Source organism: Carassius auratus, chromosome 47, assembly GCF_003368295.1.
Source record: "Carassius auratus strain Wakin chromosome 47, ASM336829v1, whole genome shotgun sequence".
Taxonomy (NCBI): Eukaryota; Metazoa; Chordata; class Actinopteri; order Cypriniformes; family Cyprinidae; genus Carassius; species Carassius auratus.
In genome coordinates this window covers 10523408-10547630 of record NC_039289.1, presented here as the reverse complement: position 1 = coordinate 10547630, position 24223 = coordinate 10523408, and the positions used below count along the sequence as shown (strand labels likewise).

The window sequence follows — 24223 nt, the reverse complement described above, 5'->3', positions numbered from 1 at the left end:
TCCAGTAAATTACTCTTCTTCTAGTCTTCTTCTGTCTCGTCGACCTCCTTAACTCTAAATGACCTTTCACAACAGGAGTTTCTGATCTTATTGAATTGATGTTAACTCCTCCTCCTCTTCCATAGATGTTTCCTCCAACGCCAAAGTTTCCTCTGCAGGCACAACATGCCTGTTCCTCACTTGATCTATGTGCCGACGAACTACCTGACCATTTCCAAGTGCAACAGTACAAGACAACGGTCCCATCTGTTTCTGGAATGTCCCAGGAATCCAGATAGGCCCTGAACCAAAGTTCTTAGTGTACACTTGGCCACCTTCAGTCAGCATGTCTCTTTTCGGCATGTCAATCATGGTAATTTTTTTGCTTCATCTGTTTTTGCTGTATTTGACCGGGTGGATGAGATCCAAGGTAGACTTTAGTTTTATTCCACACAACAGTTCTGCAGGAGATTTCCCAGTAGTCGACTGTGGTGTGATCCTGTAACTGAACAGTGCACTAGCCAGCTTTGTCTCAATGGGATCTCCTGTGCTCTTCTTCATTAGACTTTTGAACGTTTGCACCGCCTGTGCAGCCAGTCCATTAGAAGCTGCATGATACGGTGCTGTGTTGATGTGTTAGATGCCAATTCGGGTCATGAACTCTTGGAACTCTCTACTTGTGAAACAACTGCCATTATCCGACACCACAATTTCAGGTATCCCATGTTGGCTACAACTTTGTCTCAGGCATCGAATGGTTACTGTAGAGGTAGATTATTTACCGGGTACACGTCTAGCCATTTAGAGTAGGCATCCACTACGATCAAAAACATTCTCCCTAACCATGGACCAGCATAATCAATGTGGATTCTTCTCCACATACACTTGCACTCGAGCTAAAACTGCATCTTTGTCCATTTCCTAACTTGTTCTGCTTTGACAAGGGGCACATCATTTTCTTCCAGTAGGAGCACTCTTTCTTCCTCCGCTGGAGTCTCTACTCCTGTCTCTGTTAAAGGCAGTCTGCTAAGGCCAAAATAAACCGAGACGTGTGGCATGTTTTGCAAGATTCCTTCCATGGTGCGTTGGAAGATGGCTGAGCTCGACGCTACACCAAATGGTAGCCTACAATAAGTGTACAGTCCTTTGTGCGTATTGATCCTGACAAATTTCTTTGCACCTGGTTCAAGCATGATCTCCTGATACGCATGACTCATGTCCAGCTTTGAGGAATTCTGCCCTCCAGCTAACTGTGAAAACAAATCATCCACTTTAGGAATAGGATATTGTTCAGCATTGGATGCTCTGTTGACTGTGAGTTTATAATCCTCACAAATTCGAATGGAGCCATTTGGCTTCCTCACAGGTACAATGGGTGCTGCCCATTCTGAAAAATTTACTGGTTCTATAATTTTCTATTCCACCAGACTTTGAAGCTCTGCCTCCACCAGGGGTTTTACTATGAAAGGTAAACGTCGAGGCTTATAGAATCGTGGCTGGGGTTCAGGGTTTACAGGAGTATTTACCCCTGCTGAAGATTGTGACACCACATCCTTCAAACTTCAAACTCCACTTCCATGCCATTAATCCTTTAACGTTTGTGTGATAGGGACCACTTTAGGTAGGTTTTAAGATGCACTGTAAATTGTATTGATTGTTTGCCAACTCCATTGCCTGACAGATATTAAGTCCTTCCACAAAGTTTAAGTCCTCTTCCATCAATAGCTGTCTCTGCATCCTGTCATCATTCACTCCACACACAAGTCTGTCAAGCAATATTTGCGAAAGCGTGGCCCCATACTCACAATGTTGTGCCAATTTTTTTTCAATTCAGCCATATAGTCAGCAACAGTCTCTCGTGAATTAAACTTTAATCTTTGCATGATTTCACTTGGCTTTGGATTGTAATGGGCTTTGAGCACGTTTATCAACTCCCCATATGTTTTCTCTCCAGGAGTCATGGGACACAGCAAACTTCTCAACAAACTATAAGTGGCTGAACCTACCCCACTTAATAGCACTAATTTATTTTTGTCAGCGTCGGTAATCTCGTTTACTTGAAAGAAAAATTCCAGCATCTCACTGTATTACTCCCACAATTGTGTCTCACAGTCAAAAGGGCTCACCGTTCCAACCAGTGCTGCCATCGTTTTTAAATCCTACATTCTGAAAACATCATGTTCCACGGAAGAAAGTCAGTCATATAGGCTGGGGGTGAGGAAATGACACAATAGCAGTAAATTTTCTCAAAATTTCTAGCTCAAAATCAAAATGCTTGTTGAGTGCATTTCTATGTAACAAAAATGCATTATGTTGCACTTGCAGTGAATTCAGGTATTTGTTTCTGTCCTGTTTATTTTCTCCAATTTAAGCAGAGGTGGACAGTTAAAAAAAGTACATTTGAGTACTGTATTTAATTATACTTTTTGAGTATCTGTACTCCACTTGAGTATTATTTTTTCTGGAAAAATGTTATTTCAACTTCGCTACATTTGAAAGACAGAATACTTTTTACTCCGCTTCTTTTATATCACAATCCTCCAAGTTGTTATGTGTAGGAGATTTTCCAGTGTGTGCATTTTCAGGTTCACTGAACCTTTTATTCTGCGAAAATCCAGCCTGCAATCTGTCAGGACCTTCCATTGTTGCGAAGTCTTAGAGTATTTCGAAGCCTGCAGTTTTCCATATAGCTTGGAATCGATGTTTGTCTGTATATTTTCTTATGCAGATCTGGCAACCTCGAGACCTTCCCCATTAAACAGTGTGCACGAAAAAGGCAAATACGATAAGATAAGATGGAAAAGCACATTTATAGTGTGTTAGTTCACCACATTGATTTTAAAGAGACAACCTTAATGTGATACCTTTAGTAGGTTGAGTTCTACAATCAAAGATTATGGATAATGATTGGAAAAAGGTAAATAAAAATGACCTACACCTTGATTTACATGACAAAGAATGTCTAGTTTTTATTCTATGTGAACTCCTATGTGTGTGTTAACCCGTTAAAGCTCTTTGGAAAATTAACCATGCTTTTACTATAGTAACTAGTTTAACTATGGTATTTGCAGTAAAATCAGTTTTCATAAATGTACTTCTCTCATTATAGTAACCTTAATTATGCTGTTTGTAGTAAAGCTACAGTAACCACCAATTTAAGTTTCATTATAGTAGCCTTAGTTTACGATTTGCAAATTATAGGCTAATATATCAGTCAAAAATTGCCACCATTACCATATACTGCATAAAACTTTACTACTCAGACCTAATGTTAAGTTGGTGCTAAAATCTGGTCAAGTATAAAATCTGAACATTATTTTCAAAACCCTGCACATTAATATTTTTGTTTGCAAACTTTTTAATAAATCTGTTAAATGATCACACAGGTCAAATTTTTTTTTTTTTTTTTACAACTTCGGAATTTAAACTGGGAATTGATAAGAAATGAAATCAGTTAGCAGAATCAGACTCGGAATTGATTCAATAAAAAAAAAAAAAAAAAAAAAAAAAAAAAAAAAAAAATACCCAACCCTAGCCACATGTTCTGAAGTTTCGATTTAGGAGCATTTTATGAACACTTATCCAGTTGATGGCAAAATTCAAAAAGACTATTCTTGGTTGCAACATGCACACCCATTGCCATACTAAGAGTACAGGTGCATCTCAAATAAAATGTAGTGGAAAAGTTCATTTCAGTAATTCAACTCAAATTGTGAAACTTGTGTATTAAATTCAACGCACACAGACTGAAGTGGTTTAAGTCTTTGGTTATTTTAATTGTGATGATTTTGGCTTACAATTTAACAAAAACCTACCAATCCACTCAAATTAGTATATGGTGACATGCCAATCAGCTAAATAGACAAAACAGAACCTTCAAAATGGTCTCGCAGTTTGAAGACTGGTGATCTAACGGTTGTTCAGAAGGCAATCATTGACATCCTTCACAAGGAGGGTAAGCCTAAAACATTCAATGCCAAAGAAGCTGGCAGTTCACAGAGTGATGTATCCAAGCATGTTAACAGTAAGCTGAGTGAAAAAGTGTGGAAGAAAAATATGCACAACTAACTGAGAACCGCAGCCTTATGAGGTTTGTCAAGCAAGATAGATTCAAGAATTTGATTGAACTACACAAGGAATGGACTGAAACTGGGGTCAGGGCATAAAGACGTTAAGGAATTTAGCCATAGTTGTCATTTCTCTTGTTGAACCACAGACAAATGTCAGAGGTGTCTTACCTGGGCTAAGTAGAAGAACTGGACTGTTGCCCAGTGGTCCAAAGTCCTCATTTTAGATGGGAGCAAGTTTTGAATTTCATTTGGAAACCAAGGTCTGAGGTTGGTGGAGGAAAGGTGGAGAAGCTCCTAGCCCAAGTTGTTTGAAGTCCAGTGTTAAGTACCACATGCTGATGATTTGGGGTGCAAGGTCATCTGCTGATGTTGGTCTATTGTGTTTTTTGAAAACCAGAAGTCACTGCACCGGTTTACCAATAAATTTTGGAGCACGTCATTCTTCCTTCTGCTGACCAGCTTTTTGAATTTTTTGGTTATTTTTTTAAACTGGATTTGGCACCTGCTCACACTGCCAAAAACACCAAAAAGTTTAAGTGACCATGGTGTTGGTGTGCTTGACTGGCCAGCAAACTCACCAGATCCGAAAGCCATAGAGAATCTATGAGTACTGTCAAGAGGAAAATGAGAAACAAGAGACCAGAAAATGCAGAGGAGCTGAAGGCCACCATCAAAAGAAACCTGTGCTTCCATACCACCTCAGCAGTGCCACAAACTGATCACCTCCATGAAACACCAAATTGAGGTAGTAATTACAGCAAAAGGAGCCCCTACCAAGTATTGAGTACATGTACAGTAAGTGAACATACTTTGCAGAAAGCCAACAAATTCACAAAAAAAGAAAATATATCTTATTAGTCTTGTGAAGTATTCAGATTTGTGGAGATGGTGAATTGGAGAGTTTGGTTCTTTTAACTGTGGCGACTACTGGCTCACATTTAACAAAGACTTAAATAAATTCAATGCACACAGGCTGAAGTAGTTTAATACACAAATCTATAAATTTTGAGTTGAATACCAAATAAATTCTAGTTTGAGATGCGCCTATATGTTCCAGTTTTCAGAAAAGACTAAAAAGGTATTTTCAATGTTTGATTTGTTTACCTAAATATGAACCACATCATATCCTTCAATAAATCGCAAAAAAAAAAAAAAAAAACACCACACACAAACGCAAGCAAGCAAATTACCTTTACTTTTTAATTCATTTAATTTCCAGAGGAGAAATATTATGCAGAAAACAAGACCATTTCAATGTCCATTTCCCTGATTATGACCAGTTCCCTGGCCATGTCCCTGGCCTTGACCACTTCCCCAACTTTGACCTCTTCCCTGACCACTTCCCCAAACTTGACCACTTGTTTGACCAATTCCTCAGCCTTGACCAGTTCCTTGACCACGTTCTAGTTCAGTTCCCTGACCTCGAGAAATTCCCCGACCACTTGCCTGACCACTTCCCCGCCCCTGACCACTTCCCCGTCCTTGGCCACTTCCCTGGCCACTTCCCTGGCCTTGACCAATTCCTAGACCACTTCCCTGGCCTTGACCACTTCCCCTGCCTCGACCACTTCCCTGACCTTGTCCAGTTCCCCGGTCACTTCCCTGACCAGCTCCTTGGCCACTTCCATGGCTACTTCCATGTCCTTGGCCAGCTCCCGGGCCACTTCCCTGGCCAGCTCCTTGGCCACTTTCCTGACCACTTCCACGGCCACTTCCCTGTCCTTGGCCAGCCCCCGGGCCACTGCCCTGTCCAATTCCCTGGCCTTGACCACTGCCCCAGCCTTGAGCACTGCCCCAGCCTAGGCCAATTCCTTGACCACTTCCCCAACTAGTTCCCTGACCACTTCCCTGGCCTTGACCAACTCTTAGGCCACTTCCCTGACCAGCTCCCTGTCGTGGGCCATTTCCCCAGCCATGATCACTTCCTTGGCCACTTCCCCAACCTTGGCCAGCTCCACCACCACTTCCCTGACCAGCTCCCTGGCCTTGACCACTTCCCAGACCAGTTCCCTGTCCTTGGCCAGCCCCCGGGCCACTTCCCAGTCCTTGGCCACTTCCCAGATCAGTTCCCCGGCCTAGGCCACTTCCCTGACCAGCTCTCCGGCCTTGGCCACTTCCCAGACCAGTTCCCCGGCCTTGACCACTTCCCAGACCAGTTCCCCGACCTTGGCCAGTTTCCTGGACACTTCCCAGGCCAGTTCCTTGGCCTGGACCACTTCCCTGCCCTTGGCCACTTTCCAAACCACTTCCCTGTCCTTGGCCACTTCCCTGGCCTTGGCCACTTCCCTGGCCAGTTCCCCTGCCTCGTCCGCTTCCCTGACCTTGTCCAGTTCCCTGACCACTTCCCTGACCAGCTCCTTGGCCACTTTCCTGGCCACTTCCCTGTCCTTGGCCAGCTCCCGGGCCACTTGCCTGTCCTTGGCCAGCTCCCAGGCCTGGACCACTTCCTTGACCACTTTCCTGTCCTTGGCCACTTCCCTGACCAGCTCCTTGGCCACTTTCCTGGCCACTTCCCAGTCCTTGGCCAGCTCCCGGGCCACTTCCCAGTCCTTGGCCACTTCCCATATCAGTTCCCCGGCCTTGGCCAGTTCCCTGGACACTTCCCAGGCCAGTTCCTTGGCCTGGACCACTTCCCTGCCCTTGGCCACTTTCCAAACCACTTCCCTGTCCTTGGCCACTTCCCTGTCCTTGACCAGTTCCCTGGCCACTTCCCTGTCCTTGACCAGTTCCTAGACCACTTCCCTGGCCTTGACCACTTCCCCTGCTTCGACCACTTTCCTGACCTTGTCCAGTTCCCTGGTCACTTCCCTGACCAGCTCCTTGGCCACTTCCATGGCTACTTCCATGTCCTTGGCCAGCCCCCGGGCCACTTCCCTGGCCAGCTCCTTGGCCACTTTCCTGACCACTTCCACGGCCACTTCCCTGTCCTTGGCCAGCCCCCGGGCCACTGCCCTGTCCAATTCCCTGGCCTTGACCACTGCCCCAGCCTTGAGCACTGCCCCAGCCTAGGCCAATTCCTTGACCACTTCCCCAACTAGTTCCCTGACCACTTCCCTGGCCTTGACCAACTCTTGGGCCACTTCCCTGACCAGCTCCCTGTCGTGGGCCATTTCCCCAGCCATGATCACTTCCTTGGCCACTTCCCCAACCTTGGCCAGCTCCACCACCACTTCCCTGACCAGCTCCCTGGCCTTGACCACTTCCCAGACCAGTTCCCTGTCCTTGGCCAGCCCCCGGGCCACTTCCCAGTCCTTGGCCACTTCCCAGATCAGTTCCCCGGCCTTGGCCAGTTCCCTGGACACTTCCCAGGCCAGTTCCTTGGCCTGGACCACTTCCCTGCCCTTGGCCACTTTCCAAACCACTTCCCTGTCCCTGGCCAGCCCCCGGGCCACTCCCCTGTCCTTGGCCAGCCCCCGGGCCACTCCCCTGTCCTTGGCCAGCCCCCGGGCCACTCCCCTGTCCTTGGCCACTTCCCAGACCAGTTCCCCGGCCTTGGCCACTTCCCAGACCAGTTCCCCGGCCTTGGCCACTTCCCTGGACACTTCCGAGGCCAGTTCCTTGGCCTTGACCACTTTCCAGGCCTTGACCACTTTCCAGATCATTTCCCTGTCCTTGGCCACTTCCCTGGCCTTGACCACTTTTCAGACCAGTTCCCCTGCCTCGAGCGCTTCCCTGACCAGCTCCTCGGCCACTTTCCAGGCCACTTCCCTGACTAATTCCCTGACCACTTCCCCAGACTTGGCCAGCTCCACGGCCACTTCCCTGACCAGCTCCCTGTCCTGGGCCACTCCCCTGTGCTTGGCCACTTGCCTGGCCTTGACCAGTTCCCTGACCAGCTCTCTGGCCTTGGCCACTTCCCTGACCAGCTCCCTGTCCTGGGCCACTCCCCTGTGCTTGGCCACTTGCCTGGCCTTGACCAGTTCCCTGACCAGCTCTCTGGCCTTGGCCACTTCCCTGACCAGTTCCCCGGCCTTGACCACTTCCCAGACCAGTTCCCTGGACACTTCCCAGGCCAGTTCCTTGGCCTGGACGACTTCCCTGCCCTTGGCCACTTTCCAAACCACTTCCCTGGCCTTGACCAGTTCCCTGACCAGTTCCCTGGCCATGGCCACTTCCCAGACCACTTCCCTGCCCATGGCCACTTCCCAGACCACTTCCCTGTCCTTGGCCACTTCCCAGACCAGTTCCCCTGCCTTGTGCGCTTCCCTGACCTTGTCCAGTTCCCTGACCACTTCCCTGACCAGCTCCTTGGCCAGTTTCCTGGCCACTTCCATTGCTACTTCCCAGTCCTTGGCCAGCCCCCGGGCCACTTCCCTGGCCAGCTCCTTGGCCACTTTCCTGACCACTTCCACGGCCACTTCCCTGTCCTTGGCCAGCCCCCGGGCCACTGCCCTGTCCAATTCCCTGGCCTTGACCACTGCCCCAGCCTTGAGCACTGCCCCAGCCTAGGCCAATTCCTTGACCACTTCCCCAACTAGTTCCCTGACCACTTCCCTGGCCTTGGCCACTTCCCAGACCAGTTCCCCTGCCTTGTCCGCTTCCCTGACCTTGTCCAGTTCCCTGACCACTTCCCTGACCAGCTCCTTGGCCAGTTTCCTGGCCACTTCCATTGCTACTTCCCAGTCCTTGGCCAGCTCTCGGGCCACTTGCGTGTACTTGGCCAGCTCCCAGGCCTGGACCACTTCCCTGACCACTTTCCTGTCCTTGGCCACTTCCCTGACCAATTCCCTGACCACTTCCCTGACCAGCTCCTTGGCCAGTTTCATGGTCACTTCCACGGCTACTTCCCAGTCCTTGGCCAGCTCCTGGGCCACTTGCTTGTCCTTGGCCAGCTCCCTGGCCTTGACCACTTCCCAGACCAGTTCCCTGTCCTTGGCCAGCCCCCGGGCCACTTCCCAGTCCTTGGCCACTTCCCAGACCAGTTCCCCGACCTTGGCCAGTTCCCTTGACACTTCCCAGGCCAGTTCCTTGGCCTGGACCACTTCCCTGCCCTTGGCCACTATCCAAACCACTTCCCAGTCCTTGGCCAGTTCCCCGTCCTTGGCCACTTTCCAAACCACTTCCCCGTCCTTGGCCAGTTCCCCGTCCTTGGCCAGTTCCCCATCCTTGGCCAGTTCCCTGGACACTTCCGAGGCCAGTTCCTTGGCCTTGACCACTTTCCAGTCCTTGGCCACTTCCCAGATCAGTTCCCTGTCCTTGGCCACTTCCCTGACCACTTCCCTGGCCTTGACCACTTTTCAGATCAGTTCCCCTGCCTCGAGCGCTTCCCTGACCAGCTCCTTGGCCACTTTCCTGACTAATTCCCTGACCACTTCCCCGGCCGTGACCACTTCCTTGGCCACTTCCCCAGACTTGGCCAGCTCCACGGCCACTTCCCTGACCAGCTCCCTGGCCTTGACCACTTCCCAGACCAGTTCCCTTTCTTTGGCCAGCCCCCGGGCCACTTCCCAGTCCTTGGCCAGTTCCCCGTCCTTGGCCAGTTCCCTGACCACTTCCCTGCCCATGGCCACTTTCCAAACCACTTCCCTGGCCTTGGCCACTTCCCTGGCCAGTTCCCTGTCCTTGGCCAGTTCCCTGGCCAGTTCCCTGACCTTGTCCAGTTCCCTGACCACTTCCCTGACCAGCTCCTTGGCCACTTTCCTGGCCACTTCCACGGCTACTTCCCAGTCCTTGGCCAGCTCCGGGGCCACTTGCCTGTCCTTGGCCAGCTCCCAGGCCTGGACCACTTCCCTGAAGGCTTTCCTGTCCTTGGCCACTTCCCTGACCAATTCCCTGACCACTTCCCGGGCCTTGACTAACTCTAGCGGTACTTCCCTGACCAGCTCCCTGTCCTGGGCCACTCCCCGGTCCTTGGACACTTCCCTGTCCTTGGCCACTTCCCAGACCACTATCCTGGCCTTGGCCATTTCCCCATGCTTGGCCACTTCCCAGACCACTTCCCTGACCACTTTCCTGACCTTGGCCACTTCCCAGACCACTTCCTTGACCACTTCTCTGTCCTTGGCCAGCCCCCCGGCCACTTCCCCGGCCTTGGCCGCTTCCCAGATCAGTTCCCCGGCCTTGGCCGCTTCCCAGATCAGTTCCCAGGCCTTTGCCACTTCCCTGACCAGCTCCCTGTCGTGGGCCATTTCCCCAGCCATGATCACTTCCTTCACCACTTCCCCAACCTTGGGCAGCTCCACCACCACTTCCCTGACCACTTCCCTGGTCGGTTCCCCGGCCTTGGCCACTTCCCTGGTCAGTTCCTTGGCCTTGGCCACTTCCCTGGTCAGTTCCTTGGCCTTGGCCACTTCCCTGGCCACGACCAGCTCCCTCTCCTGGGCCACTTCCCTGGCCACGACCAGCTCCCTCTCCTGGGCCACTTCCCTGGCCACGACCAGCTCCCTCTCCTGGGCCACTTCCCTGGCCACGACCAGCTCCCTCTCCTGGGCCACTTCCCTGGCCACGACCAGCTCCACTTCCCTGACCAGCTTCCAGTCCTGGGCCACTTCCCTGACCACGACCAGCTCCCTGTCCTGGGCCACTTGCCTGACCAGCTCCCTCTCCTGGGCCACTTCCCTGGCCACGACCAGCTCCCTGTCCTGGGCCACTTGCCTGACCAGCTCCCTCTCCTGGGCCACTTCCCTGGCCACGACCAGCTCCACTTCCCTCACCAGCTCCCTGTCCTGGGCCATTTCCCTGGCCACGACCAGCTCCACTTCCCTCACCAGCTCCCTGTCCTGGGCCACTTCCCTCACCAGCTCCCTGTCCTGGGCCACTTCCCTTGCCACGACCAGCTCCCTGTCCTGGGCCACTTCCCTGGCCACGACCAGCTCCACTTCCCTCACCAGCTCCCTGTCCTGGGCCACTTCCCTGGCCACGACCAGCTCCCTGTCCTGGGCCACTTCCCTGGCCACGACCAGCTCCACTTCCCTCACCAGCTCCCTGTCCTGGGCCACTTCCCTGGCCACGACCAGCTCCCTGTCCTGGGCCACTTCCCTGACCAGCTCCCTGTCCTGGGCCACTTCCCTGACCAGCTCCCTGTCCTGGGCCACTTCCCTGGCCACGACCAGCTCCCTGTCCTGGGCCACTTCCCTGGCCACGACCAGCTCCACTTCCCTGACCAGCTCCCTCTCCTGGGTCACTTCCCCGACCACGACCAGCTCCCTGTCCTGTGCCACTTCCCTGGCCACGACCAGCTCCCTGTCCTGGGCCATTTCCCTGTCCATGACCAGTTCCCTGTCCTGAGCTACATCCCTGACCAGCTCCACTTCCCTGACCAGCTCCCTTTCCTGGGCCACTTCCCTGGCCACTAACAGCTCCCTGTCCTGGGCCACTTCCTTGGCCACGACCAGCTCCCTCTCCTGGGCCACTTCCCTGGCCACGACCAGCTCCACTTCCCTGACCAGCTCCCTCTCCTGGGTCACTTCCCCGACCACGACCAGCTCCCTGTCCTGGGCCACTTCCCTGACCACGACCAGCTCCTTGGCCACTTCCCTGTCCTGGGCCACTTCCCTGGCCACGACCAGCTCCCTGGCCACTTCCCTGTCCTGGGCCACTTCCCTGGCCATGACCAGCTCCCTGTCCTGGGCCATTTCCCTGTCCATGACCAGTTCCCTGTCCTGAGCTACGTCCCTGACCAGCTCCACTTCCCTGACCAGCTCCCTTTCCTGGGCCACTTCCCTGGCCACTAACAGCTCCCTGTCCTGGGCCACTTCCTTGGCCACGACCAGCTCCCTTTCCTGGGCCACTTCCCTGGCCACTAACAGCTCCCTGTCCTGGGCCACTTCCTTGGCCACGACCAGCTCCCTGTCCTGGGCCACTTCCCTGGCCACGACCAGCTCCCTGGCCACTTCCCTGTCCTGGGCCACTTCCCTGGCCATGACCAGCTCCCTGTCCTGGGCCATTTCCCTGTCCATGACCAGTTCCCTGTCCTGAGCTACGTCCCTGACCAGCTCCACTTCCCTGACCAGCTCCCTGTCCTGGGCCACTTCCCTGGTCACGACCAGCTCCCTGTCCTGGGCCACTTCCCTGGTCACGACCAGCTCCCTGTCCTGGGCCACTTCCCTGGCCATGACTAGCTCCCTCTCCTGGGCCACTACCCTGGCCACGACCAGCTCCACTTCCATGACCAGCTCCCTTTTCTGGGCCACTTCCCTGTCCTGGGCCACTTCCCTGACCAGCTCCCTCTCCTGGGCCACTTCCCTGGCCAGGACCAGCTCCCTGTCCTGGGCCACTTCCCTGACCAGCTCCACTTCCCTCACCAGCTCCCTCTCCTTGGCCACTTCCCTGGGCACGACCAGCTCCCTGGCCACTTTCCTGTCCATGACCACTTCCCTGGCCATGACCAGCTCCCTGTCCTGGGCCATTTCCCTGTCCATGACCAGTTCCCTGTCCTGAGCTACGTCCCTGACCAGCTCCCTGTCCTGGGCCACTTCCCTGGTCACGACCAGCTCCCTGTCCTGGGCCACTTCCCAGGCCACGACCAGCTCCCTGGCCACTTTCCTGTCCATGACCACTTCCCTGGCCATGACCAGCTCCCTGTCCTGGGCCATTTCCCTGTCCATGACCAGTTCCCTGTCCTGAGCTACGTCCCTGACCAGCTCCCTGTCCTGGGCCACTTCCCTGGCCACTAACAGCTCCCTGTCCTGGGCCACTTCCCTGGTCACGACCAACTCCCTCTCCTAGGCCACTTCCCTGACCAGCTCCACTTCCCTGACCAGCTCCCTCTCCTGGGCCACTTCCCTGGCCACGACCAGCTCCCAGTCCTGGGCCACTTCCCTGGCCACGACCAGCTCCCTGTCCTGGGCCACTTCCCGGACCATGACCAGCTCCCTGTCCTGGGCCACTTCCAGCTCCCTGTCCTGGGCCACTTCCCTGGCCACGACCAGCTCCCAGTCGTGGGCCACTTCCCTGACGAGCTCCACTTCCCTGGCCAGCTCCCAGTCCTGGGCCACTTCCCTGACCACGTCCAGCTCCCTGTCCTGGGCCACTTCCATGACCCGCTCCCCGTCCTGGGCCACTTCCCTGGCCACGACGAGCTCCCAGTCCTGGGCCACGACGAGCTCCCAGTCCTGGGCCACTTCCCTGAGGAGCTCCACTTCCCTGACCAGCTCCCAGTCCTGGGCCACTTCCCTGACCACGTCCAGCTCCCTGTCCTGGGCCACTTCCCTGACCAGCTCCCGGTCCTGGGCCGCTTCCCTGGCCACTTCCCTGTCCTGGGCCACTTCCCTGGCCATGACCAGCTCCCTGTCCTGGGCCATTTCCCTGTCCACGACCAGCTCCCTGGCCACTTCCCTGGCCATGACCAGCTCCCAGTCCTGGGCCACTTCCCTGATGTGCTCCACTTCCCTGACCAGCTCCCTGTCCTGGGCCACTTCCCTGACCAGCTCCCTCTCCTGGACCACGACCAGCTCCCTGTCCTGGGCCACTTCCCTGGCCACGACCAACTCCCTGTCCTGGGCCACTTCCCTGGCCACGACCAACTCCCTGTCCTGGGCCACTTCCCTGGCCACGACAAGCTCCACTTCCCTGACCAGTTCCCTCTCCTGGGCCACTTCCCTGGCTAAGACCAGCTGCCTGTCCTGGGCCACTTCCCGGTCCTGGGCCAGCTCCCTGGTCTGGGCCACTTCCCTGACCAGCCCCCTGTCCTGGGCCACTTCCCGGTCCTCGACCATCTCCCACTCCTGGGCCACTTCCCCGTCCTCGACCAGCTCCCACTCCTGGGCCACTTCCCGGGCCACGACCAGCTCCCTGGCCTGGGCCACGACCAGCTGCTTGTCCTGGCCCACTTCCCGGTCCTGGGCCAGCTCCCCGTCCACGACCAGCTCCCTGGCCTGGGCCACTTCCCGGACCAGCTCCACTTCCCTGACCAGCTCCCTGTCCTGGGCCACGACCAGCTCCCTGTCCTGGGCCACGACCAGCTCCCTGTCCTGGGCCACTTCCCGGGCCACGACCAGCTCCCTGTCCTGGGCCACTTCCCTGACCACGACCAGCTCCCTGTCCTGGGCCACTTCCCTGACCATGACCAGCTCCCTGTCCTGGGCCACTTCCCTGGCCACGACCAGCTCCCAGTCGTGGGCCACTTCCCTGGCCAGCTCCAAGTCCTGGGCCACTTCCCGGTCCATGACCCGGTCCCTGTCCTGGGCCACTTCCCTGACCAGCTCCCTGTCTTGGGCCACTTCCCTGACCAGCTCCCTGCCCTGGGCCACTTCCCTGACCAGCTCCCTGCCCTGGGCCACGACCCGGTCCCTGTCCTGGGCCACTTCCATGACCAGCTCCCTGTCCTGGGCCACTTCCCTGGCCACGACCAGCTCCCTGTCCTGGGCCACTTCCCTGACCAGCTCCCTGTCCTGGGCCACTTCCCTGACCAGCTCCCGGTCCTGGGCCGCTTCCCTGGCCACGACCAGCTCCCTGTCCTGGGCCACTTCCCTGGCCACGACCAGCTCCACTTCCCTGACCAGTTCCCTCTCCTGGGCCACTTCCCTGGCTAAGACCAGCTGCCTGTCCTTGGCCACTTCCCGGTCCTGGGCCAGCTCCCTGGTCTGGGCCACTTCCCTGACCAGCCCCCTGTCCTGGGCCACTTTCCGGTCCTCGACTAGCTCCCACTCCTGGGCCACTTCCCGGTCCTCGACCAGCTCCCACTCCTGGGCCACTTCCCGGTCCTCGACCAGCTCCCACTCCTGGGCCACTTCCCGGTCCTCGACCAGCTCCCACTCCTGGGCCACTTCCCGGGCCACGACCAGCTCCCACTCCTGGGCCACTTCCCGGGCCACGACCAGCTCCCTGGCCTGGGCCACGACCAGCTGCCTGTCCTGGCCCACTTCCCGGTCCTGGGCCAGCTCCCCGTCCACGACCAGCTCCCTGGCCTGGGCCACTTCCCTGACCAGCTCCACTTCCCTGACCAGCTCCCTGTCCTGGGCCACGACCAGCTCCCTGTCCTGGGCCACGACCAGCTCCCTGTCCTGGGCCACGACCAGCTCCCTGTCCTGGGACACTTCCCGGGCCACGACCAGCTCCCTGTCCTGGGCCACTTCCCTGACCACGACCAGCTCCCTGTCCTGGGCCACTTCCCTGACCATGACCAGCTCCCTGTCCTGGGCCACTTCCAGCTCCCTGCCCTGGGCCACTTCCCTGACCAGCTCCCTGCCCTGGGCCACTTCCCTGACCAGCTCCCTGCCCTGGGCCACTTCCCTGACCAGCTCCCTGCCCTGGGCCACTTCCCTGACCAGCTCCCTGCCCTGGGCCACGACCCGGTCCCTGTCCTGGGCCACTTCCATGACCAGCTCCCTGTCCTGGGCCACTTCCCTGGCCACGACCAGCTCCCTGTCCTGGGCCACTTCCCTGACCAGCTCCCTGTCCTGGGCCACTTCCCGGTCCATGACCCGCTCCCTGTCCTGGGCCACTTCCCTGACCAGCTGCCTGTCCTGGGCCACTTCCCGGTCCTGGGCCAGCTCCCTGGTCTGGGCCACTTCCGTGACCAGCCCCCTGTCCTGGGCCACTTCCCGGTCCTCGACCAGCTCCCACTCCTGGGCCACTTCCCGGGCCACGACCAGCTGCCTGTCCTGGCCCACTTCCCGGTCCTGGGCCAGCTCCCAGTCCACGACCAGCTCCCTGGCCTGGGCCACTTCCCGGACCAGCTCCACTTCCCTGACCAGCTCCCTGGCCTGGGCCACTTCCCGGACCAGCTCCACTTCCCTGACCAGCTCCCTGTCCTGGGCCACGACCAGCTCCCTGTCCTGGGCCACGACCAGCTCCCTGTCCTGGGCCACGACCAGCTCCCTGTCCTGGGCCACTTCCCTGACCATGACCAGCTCCCTGTCCTGGGCCACTTCCCTGGCCACGACCAGCTCCCAGTCGTGGGCCACTTTCCTGGCGAGCTCCACTTCCCTGGCCAGCTCCGAGTCCTGGGCCACTTCCCGGTCCATGACCCGGTCCCTGCCCTGGGCCACTTCCCTGACCAGCTCCCTGCCCTGGGCCACTTCCCTGACCAGCTCCCTGCCCTGGGCCACTTCCCTGACCAGCTCCCTGCCCTGGGCCACTTCCCTGACCAGCTCCCTGCCCTGGGCCACTTCCCTGACCAGCTCCCTGCCCTGGGCCACGACCCGGTCCCTGTCCTGGGCCGCTTCCCTGACCAGCTCCCTGTCTTGGGCCACTTCCCTGACCAGGTCCCTGTCCTGGGCCGCTTCCATGACCAGCTCCCTGTCCTGGGCCGCTTCCCTGACCAGCTCCCTGTCTTGGGCCACTTCCCTGACCAGCTCCCGGTCCTGGGCCGCTTCCCTGACCACGACCAGCTCCCTGTCCTGGGCCACTTCCCGGTCCACGACCCGGTCCCTGTCCTGGGCCACTTCCCTGACCAGCTCCCTGTCTTGGGCCACTTCCCTGACCAGCTCCCTGCCCTGGGCCACTTCCCTGGCTACGACCAGCTGCCTGTCCTGGGCCACTTCCCGGTCCTGGGCCAGCTCCCTGGCCTGGGCCACTTCCCTGACCAGCCCCCTGTCCTGGGCCACTTCCCTGGCCACGACCAGCTCCCTGTCCTGGGCCACTTCCCTGGCCACGACCAGCTCCACTTCCCTGACCAGTTCCCTCTCCTGGGCCACTTCCCTGGCTACGACCAGCTGCCTGTCCTGGGCCACTTCCCGGTCCTGGGCCAGCTCCCTGGCCTGGGCCACTTCCCTGACCAGCCCCCTGTCCTGGGCCACTTCCCGGTCCACGACCAGCTCCCTGGCCTGGGCCACGACCAGCTGCCTCTCCTGGGCCACTTCCCTGGCTACGACCAGCTGCCTGTCCTGGGCCACTTCCCGGTCCTGGGCCAGCTCCCTGGCCTGGGCCACTTCCCTGACCAGCCCCCTGTCCTGGGCCACTTCCCGGTCCTCGACCAGCTCCCACTCCTGGGCCACTTCCCGGGCCACGACCAGCTGCCTGTCCTGGGCCAGCTCCCCGTCCACGACCAGCTCCCTGGCCTGGGCCACTTCCCGGACCAGCTCCACTTCCCTGACCAGCTCCCTGTCCTGGGCCACTTCCCGGGCCACGACCAGCTCCCTGTCCTGGGCCACGACCCTTAACATTTCCCCAGCCTTGACTAGTTCCCCGACCTTTTACTTGACCACTTGCCCGACCTAGAGAAGTTCCCTGACCATTCCCCTGACCAGCTCCCACACTACTTCCCGGACCCAGTGGTATACTCCTTGAATGGCCACTGGTGGTTGGGCACTGGCCATCGTGGATACAGCTTTCAGCACATGTTGGAATCTTGTTTGTCTTGGGACATTGACCCGGCTTTACTGCATGAACACATAGTATAGTTTAGTCTGTGCACTGTGCCACTTTAATCTACAGCAAGAAACTTAAAGCAAAAATAGCAATTTTTACTTCCAGAGCAATTAATATTCCAAGTATAGAATATTCTAAGAAATAACATTCTCCTCTGTATTTTCTAAAGCCATCCTGCGTTTAAAACGGTCATAAGAGATTAAAATGTAAACCTACTTTGGCAGGACCAACAAAAGGCTCAATAAAAGTTATCACTTCTCATCATAATCAAGTGACCAAAACGAATACCTGTGCATGGAGCTGTACAGTAATATCCACATCCATTGCTGCAACACTTCTCATTGTAGGGGCAGTTAGAGTCATTGATACAGAGTGTGGTACACAATCTTTTTCCAGAGATTTGGGGTGGACACTCTCCTGGCTTTGCTGTTATAAGGACACATGATAAAGAGTCACTCAATGCCAAACATTGGCATTCACTTAAATTAGGTTTTATATAACACTCTAGTCTCTGCTTAACTTGCATGGAATTCAATGCGTTAAGGTGAAGTCGGCTAAAATGGGCCAAATAATGTTGTATTATCTTGACATTTGTACAGCTAGTTACAAATACGGATCTTGCATTGTTGCTTCAATGCTTGGTGACAGGTCACATTGCGCAGGGTTTTTTTTTTTTTTTTAAGATGGTGTCCATTTGTCCTGCCTTGTCAGATTTTCCTATGGTCTACACCTACCACAACCCCTAAACCTACTCTTACAGTAATGCAGATACATTAAATATCGTTGTTTAGCATGAGAAAAAGGACACAATGTTGATGTGCGCATGCGCAGTAAACCCTGGTAGGAAAATTTGACGTGTAGGATAAAACGTCAGGACACAGGCAGACTACTACATGAAGCTTGTCAGAAATCGCTTTTTTCATACACATACAAGGCCCATTTTACCTGAATGGTTGCGGTGATTTTACAAGGTACCTGCTGAGAATTTTTAGTTATTTGGATGGGATTAAAAAAATATATATATACAGTATTGTTCAAAATAATAGTAGTACAATGTGACTAACCAGAATAATCAAGGTTTTTAGTATATTTTTTATTGCTACGTGGCAAACAAGTTACCAGTAGGTTCAGTAGATTGTCAGAAAACAAACAAGACCCAGCATTCATGATATGCACGCTCTTAAGGCTGTGCAATTGGGCAATTAGTTGAAAGGGGTGTGTTCAAAAAAATAGCAGTGTCTACCTTTGACTGTACAAACTCAAAACTATTTTGTACAAACATTTTTTTTTTCTGGGATTTAGCAATCCTGTGAATCACTAAACTAATATTTAGTTGTATGACCACAGTTTTTTAAAACTGCTTGACATCTGTGTGGCATGGAGTCAACCAACTTGTGGCACCTCTCAGCTGTTATTCCACTCCATGATTCTTTAACAACATTCCACAATTCATTCACATTTCTTGGTTTTGCTTCAGAAACAGCATTTTTGATATCACCCCACAAGTTCTCAATTGGATTAAGGTCTGGAGATTGGGCTGGCCACTCCATAACATTCATTTTGTTGGTTTGGAACCAAGACTTTGCCCGTTTACTAGTGTGTTTTGGGTCATTGTCTTGTTGAAACAACCATTTCAAGGGCATGTCCTCTTCAGCATAGGGCAACATGACCTCTTCAAGTATTTTAACATATGCAAACTGATCCATGATCCCTGGTATGCGATAAATAGGCCCAACACCATAGTAGGAGAAACATGCCCATATCATGATGCTTGCACCTCCATGCTTCACTGTCTTCACTGTGTACTGTGGCTTGAATTCAGAGTTTGGGGGTCGTCTCACAAACTGCCTGTGGCCCTTGGACCCAAAAAGAACAATTTTACTCTCATCAGTCCACAAAATGTTCCTCCATTTCTCTTTAGGCCAGTTGATGTGTTCTTTGGCAAATTGTAACCTCTTCTGCACATGCCTTTTTTTTAACAGAGGGACTTTGCGGGGGATTCTTGAAAATAGATTAGCTTCACACAGACGTCTTCTAACTGTCACAGTACTTACAGGTAACTCCAGACTGTCTTTGATCATCCTGGAGGTGATCATTGGCTGAGCCTTTGCCATTCTGGTTATTCTTCTATCCATTTTGATGGTTGTCTTCCGTTTTCTTCCACGTCTCTCTGGTTTTGCTCTCCATTTTAAGGCATTGGAGATCATTTTAGCTGAACAGCCTATCATTTTTTGCACCTCTTTATAGGTTTTCCCCTCTCTAATCAACTTTTTAATCAAAGTACGCTGTTCTTCTGAACAATGTCTTGAACGACCCATTTTCCTCAGCTTTCAAATGCATGTTCAACAAGTGTTGGCTTCATCCTTAAATAGGGGCCACCTGATTCACACCTGTTTCTTCACAAAATTGATGACCTCAGTGATTGAATGCCACACTGCTATTTTTTTGAACACACCCCTTTCAACTAATTCAACTAATTGCCCAATTGCACAGCCTTAAGAGCGTGCATATCATGAATGCTGGGTCTCATTTGTTTTCTGAGAATCTACTGAACCTACTGGTAACTTGTTTGCCACGTAGCAATAAAAAAAAATATACGAAAAACCTTGATTATTCTGGTTAGTCACATTGTACTGCTATTATTTTGAACAATACTGTATCTATATATAATAATAATAATAGGGGAAACGTCTAATTTAAGTCGAGTTTACTCCGGCTATGTCCACATGAAGCCAGAACTTTACGGATCAGAACTTTTTTTTTCTTCCCCCCGGTTACTTACAAGATAGGTCTGGCGTCTGAAAGTTAAATTCCTAAAAACACCTTTACTCCTTTGCAAACAAGTGGTGTGCACAACTGCGGAGGATTAAAGTTCCCACTCAAGTTGAGCTGGGGTGTGCGATACAGCTTCGTCTACAGTAATATGGAAAGTGTTTTAATGAAATGCGATCTGACATCAAGAAATCACACACACGATTTATTAGTCTATTGAAACTAAAATTCCAGGCATTCTAAATTGTCGAAGGCAAAAAAGCTTCTGTAGGTTTTTTAAGGTTTAATAGTTAAATCACACAGAACAGCAGTTTATGCAAATCAGCGCAAACATTAAATCATTTTATTCAAGTTCATTAGAGCAATAAGTAACTTGCGTTTTAGACCTAGCTAGTTTCGGCTCAATTTTGCCAACAAAAAGAGTTCCAAACAAAGAAAGCTTTGGGTCTCTACGCGATGGACTGTTTACTTGAATGAATCAGCTTTTTGAAAGAATCTGTTGAATAAAGAATTCTGAAATTCACTCGTGAACGCAGTCAAATGCTTCATTTCTAAATACAGATATCAGTATTCAATGTTTTGGGTTAAAAACAAAACGCTTATCCATCTGTAATTGGATATATAAATAAAAAAAACTTTGAAGTTTGTTGCATGCTGTGTAATATTGTACAGTATATTCAGTATTCAGGAATTTTACTGTAAAAATAATGTAGGCGGAGCGGTTACAGGACAATACTGTGACTTCAGTCCCACCTTTGAGTGCCATGTCTCTGAGAACATTGAGGAGATGAGAGAACTCAGAGTCCAGCGGATTCAGCGCCAAGTGCTGAAACGTCTTTTTTTACTGTAATGGTGCATGTAATTTAACCTCTTAGCCAGCACCCAGACACCCTCATCCTGAATGCCCTCAACTCGCACGTGTCAGTGTTTATAAATAGATTAAATGAAATGGGACAAATTTAATCTTGACAAACTATGTGTCATTATAAGGATCTAAGCCTCAAGCATCGATGACAGTTTGCGGTTTTTCAATGGAAAGCTTATCAAGACTACATTTGCTACATTTGTGTAAGCAGTACACAAAAAACATGAACAATGGAAACGCTGTACATACCAGATCGGTCGTAATAACGAGTGATACGATACACCTCCACAGCTGTAAATCCCGATTTAGTTAGAAAGGTAAGGTTTCACTGAACGACATCTCATGAAGCATTTACATTACATTTACATTTATTCATTTAGCTGACACTTACAATTGCTATATATGTCAGAGGTCGCATGCCTCTGGAGCAACTAGGGGTTAAGTGTCTTGCTCAGGGACACATTGGTGTCTCACAGTGGATTCGAACCCGGGTCGACCACACCACAGACGTGTGTCTTATCCACTGCGCTAACACCACCCCCCGCATTTAGTCCAACGAAGCAATAAGGTTGTAATATTGATCATAATTCCTTTGTTTACGTTTCAGTTCTTCAGCGACAGAACGGTTTGAGTCACAGTCGGAAACTGCGTCTTGGTAGTTAAAAAAAAAAAAAAAACATGGTTTTGCAGCATACAGTGCCACAAACAGAATGAGATGATCAACTAGAAAATGAAAGATAGTAGATTTGAATTCTGGCGCTCTCTCCTGAGAGGCTTGTGACGCACTCTGACGAACCGGTTAGCTGATGGAGGCGGAACTTCTAGCAATAGCCTTTTTCTTGGTTTTATTTTTCAACAGTTTTTATATAGGTGACAGTGTATTTTATGTTGAATGTGAATGTATCTGCATGATTAACATCTGCTCGAGTGCAAATCAGCCCGCTATTACTGTATGATCACGGCTATGAATAGAGAGAGTGGATTTACTCTATGGTGCACTGGTGTGATTACCATTTGTATAAGTGGCCATCAGCACTTATTTGCATCGTAATTCATTGTAAATGCTGCATTTCTAGCAATCTCAGGATTTTCTGTAATTGGTAAACAAAGTTAAATCTTTTATTTTTCTTACTAAAGTTATTCTTATTGTATTTTTCTTACATTATCAGATGGAGAAAACCATCTGATAATGTAAATAAACTTGTATATTCATTTAATCTGGTCACTGAAAATAAGTGGACAATTGTGATGTTTTGGATCCATTATTGCGTGCAAGGACATTTAGGTTCACATAACCAAATGGATTATGGACCACCAGCAAACAGGAATTAACCAGCGGCTCGTCAGTAGACCGCTGTCAGAAAAGCAGCTAAATCAGTAATTCTACAAGAGCATACTGCCTAGATCACAGTATAGATTAAATACTGGGAGGTCACAGTACACAGCGGTCAAGTCAAAATTATTTAGTGTGAAAGTGATACAGTAGTTTACTGTGAAAGTAATGCAATGAGTAGCCAGCAATTTACTTTGAATTTAGGGGATATATGGCTTGCTAAAAGAAAAATCCATCGTAATAATAATCTCTCCAGAAAAAGGGCAGGTGCTCAAGCCTGCTTTGAGGTCTCTGTGCACATCACTAGCACTCCCACTGGAGTTTTTATTTGGAAGTATTTTCGAGGTCCTCGACCCAGCCACATGCACCACAACAGTAACTCAGACAAAACACACCAATAGAAAGCATTTTAAAATGACAAACCTGATACATGGTATTAAATCAAAATGAATGGTTTAAATAAAGTGAAAAGCAAGAAGAAAAAAAAAACACATCTTTGAGAGTAACTTATTAAAGTATAATTTGATCTCACGTATACCTTATTTAATAGCATTTTACGTCATTTACCTAAGTGTAAAGAACATGACAGATCTTCTCACCTGTGTTTCGTCCTTGAGTAGCGTCTGTTATGCTCCAGTATCCGGACAGACACGATAACACCGCTATCAACGAGCAGTACGCTCGAGCGGTCATCCTCCCGACTCTCACAGTGATCTCTGCTGGGAAATGCGCTGAATTGGTGCGTAAACAGACCGACAGCAACACGCACGAATAACCGTGTCTCTCCAACATAAACCTCTGTAGAATGGAGTTTTATAGAGCCAAGGAGATCAGGTCAACTCCAACCCTAATCAAATTCACCTGCCTGTAGCTTTCTAGTAATCTGAAAGCAGGCACGTGCACGTATACTGCGTGCCAATGTGCCTACTTGTATGCCCTTTGAGTGTACACTAGAAGAGTCGGTAAGCTTTGGGACATAACGATATACAGTTAACGGAGCGCTCTCTTTAAACTAAGGTGAACAGATTTCTGAAAAAAAAAACTATGGTAGGTTTGAACCGCAAATACCACTGTCTCGATTAAGATATATATTGTATTGAACCCACAACAATAAAATAATAATAATAATAAACATTGTTCCCGTTTTTAAATTCGTAGATAACGACAAGTGTGATTTCAGTGATATTTTGACCACTGAACTAGGAAATGTTTTCATTTTTTTTTCTCCTAAACAATTCACCAAAAATCACACTGAAACTATCGCAAATAGCCTGGGGTGTAAAAAGTCCACTCCCTGGTAAGAACATCACTGATTGTGAATTTTAATATAATATATATAACATACAAGGCTCATTTAAACACGTTTTGGAAATTTGTAACATTTATTTAAAAAGCTGTCATCCCTATACCATAACATGAATTGTATTTAAATTCTTGTCACTGATAGTATTTACACTCAGCCATTTTGTGCATTCAGCCAATATTACTAGCTTACAAATATATCAAAATGAAAAAAATAATATATATATATATATATATATATATATATATATATATATATATATAAATAAAAGAGAGAGTCAGTCACTGTCTCCATCTTTAGGAAGTGCACCAAGTTTTTCTTCTGCTGCCTGAAGAAAAAGCACAAATAACAATATTTTTGAGAAAAAAAAAAACAATTTCCCTTCCTCAAAATGCTTCCTCAGATTTGAAAGCAAACTTTTGAGGCCAGAAATTTAGCTGGTTAAAGTTATCACTGAAGCTGAATGTTAGTGCTTGATGCGTGAAAACATGTTGCATATCATAAGCACTTTTAGGTACTGAGTCACTGTGTTCACGTTTAAAACATTCAAAGATCAAAAACAAAGCAGGAATCCATCATTTATTTTATGAACAAATACAGATTATAAATCAATATTAAATGTGGTCATGCATAGGAAGGGTGGGAGAGAG

At 51.2% G+C, this 24223-nt stretch overlaps 2 protein-coding genes across 2 annotated transcripts; both read right to left on the bottom strand.

Moving 5' to 3' along the window:
- Positions 1 to 5230: 5230 nt before the first annotated feature.
- On the bottom strand, positions 5231 to 11947 carry LOC113064567 (fibroin heavy chain-like). Its single transcript, XM_026235418.1, has 5 exons — positions 11796 to 11947; positions 11435 to 11693; positions 11153 to 11311; positions 10583 to 10768; positions 5231 to 10487 (listed from the first exon to the last, which is right to left on the bottom strand). The coding sequence occupies exons 1-5, from the start codon at positions 11945 to 11947 to the stop codon at positions 5424 to 5426; spliced, it is 5820 nt and encodes a 1939-aa protein (XP_026091203.1). The 3' UTR covers positions 5231 to 5423.
- A 179-nt stretch (positions 11948 to 12126) lies between these two features.
- On the bottom strand, positions 12127 to 23120 carry LOC113064566 (fibroin heavy chain-like). The gene is made up of 8 exons (XM_026235417.1): positions 22870 to 23120; positions 17589 to 17726; positions 16411 to 17311; positions 15450 to 15737; positions 14475 to 14891; positions 13565 to 13907; positions 12293 to 12467; positions 12127 to 12131 (listed from the first exon to the last, which is right to left on the bottom strand). The coding sequence occupies exons 1-8, from the start codon at positions 23060 to 23062 to the stop codon at positions 12127 to 12129; spliced, it is 2460 nt and encodes an 819-aa protein (XP_026091202.1). The 5' UTR covers positions 23063 to 23120.
- Positions 23121 to 24223: the final 1103 nt, after the last annotated feature.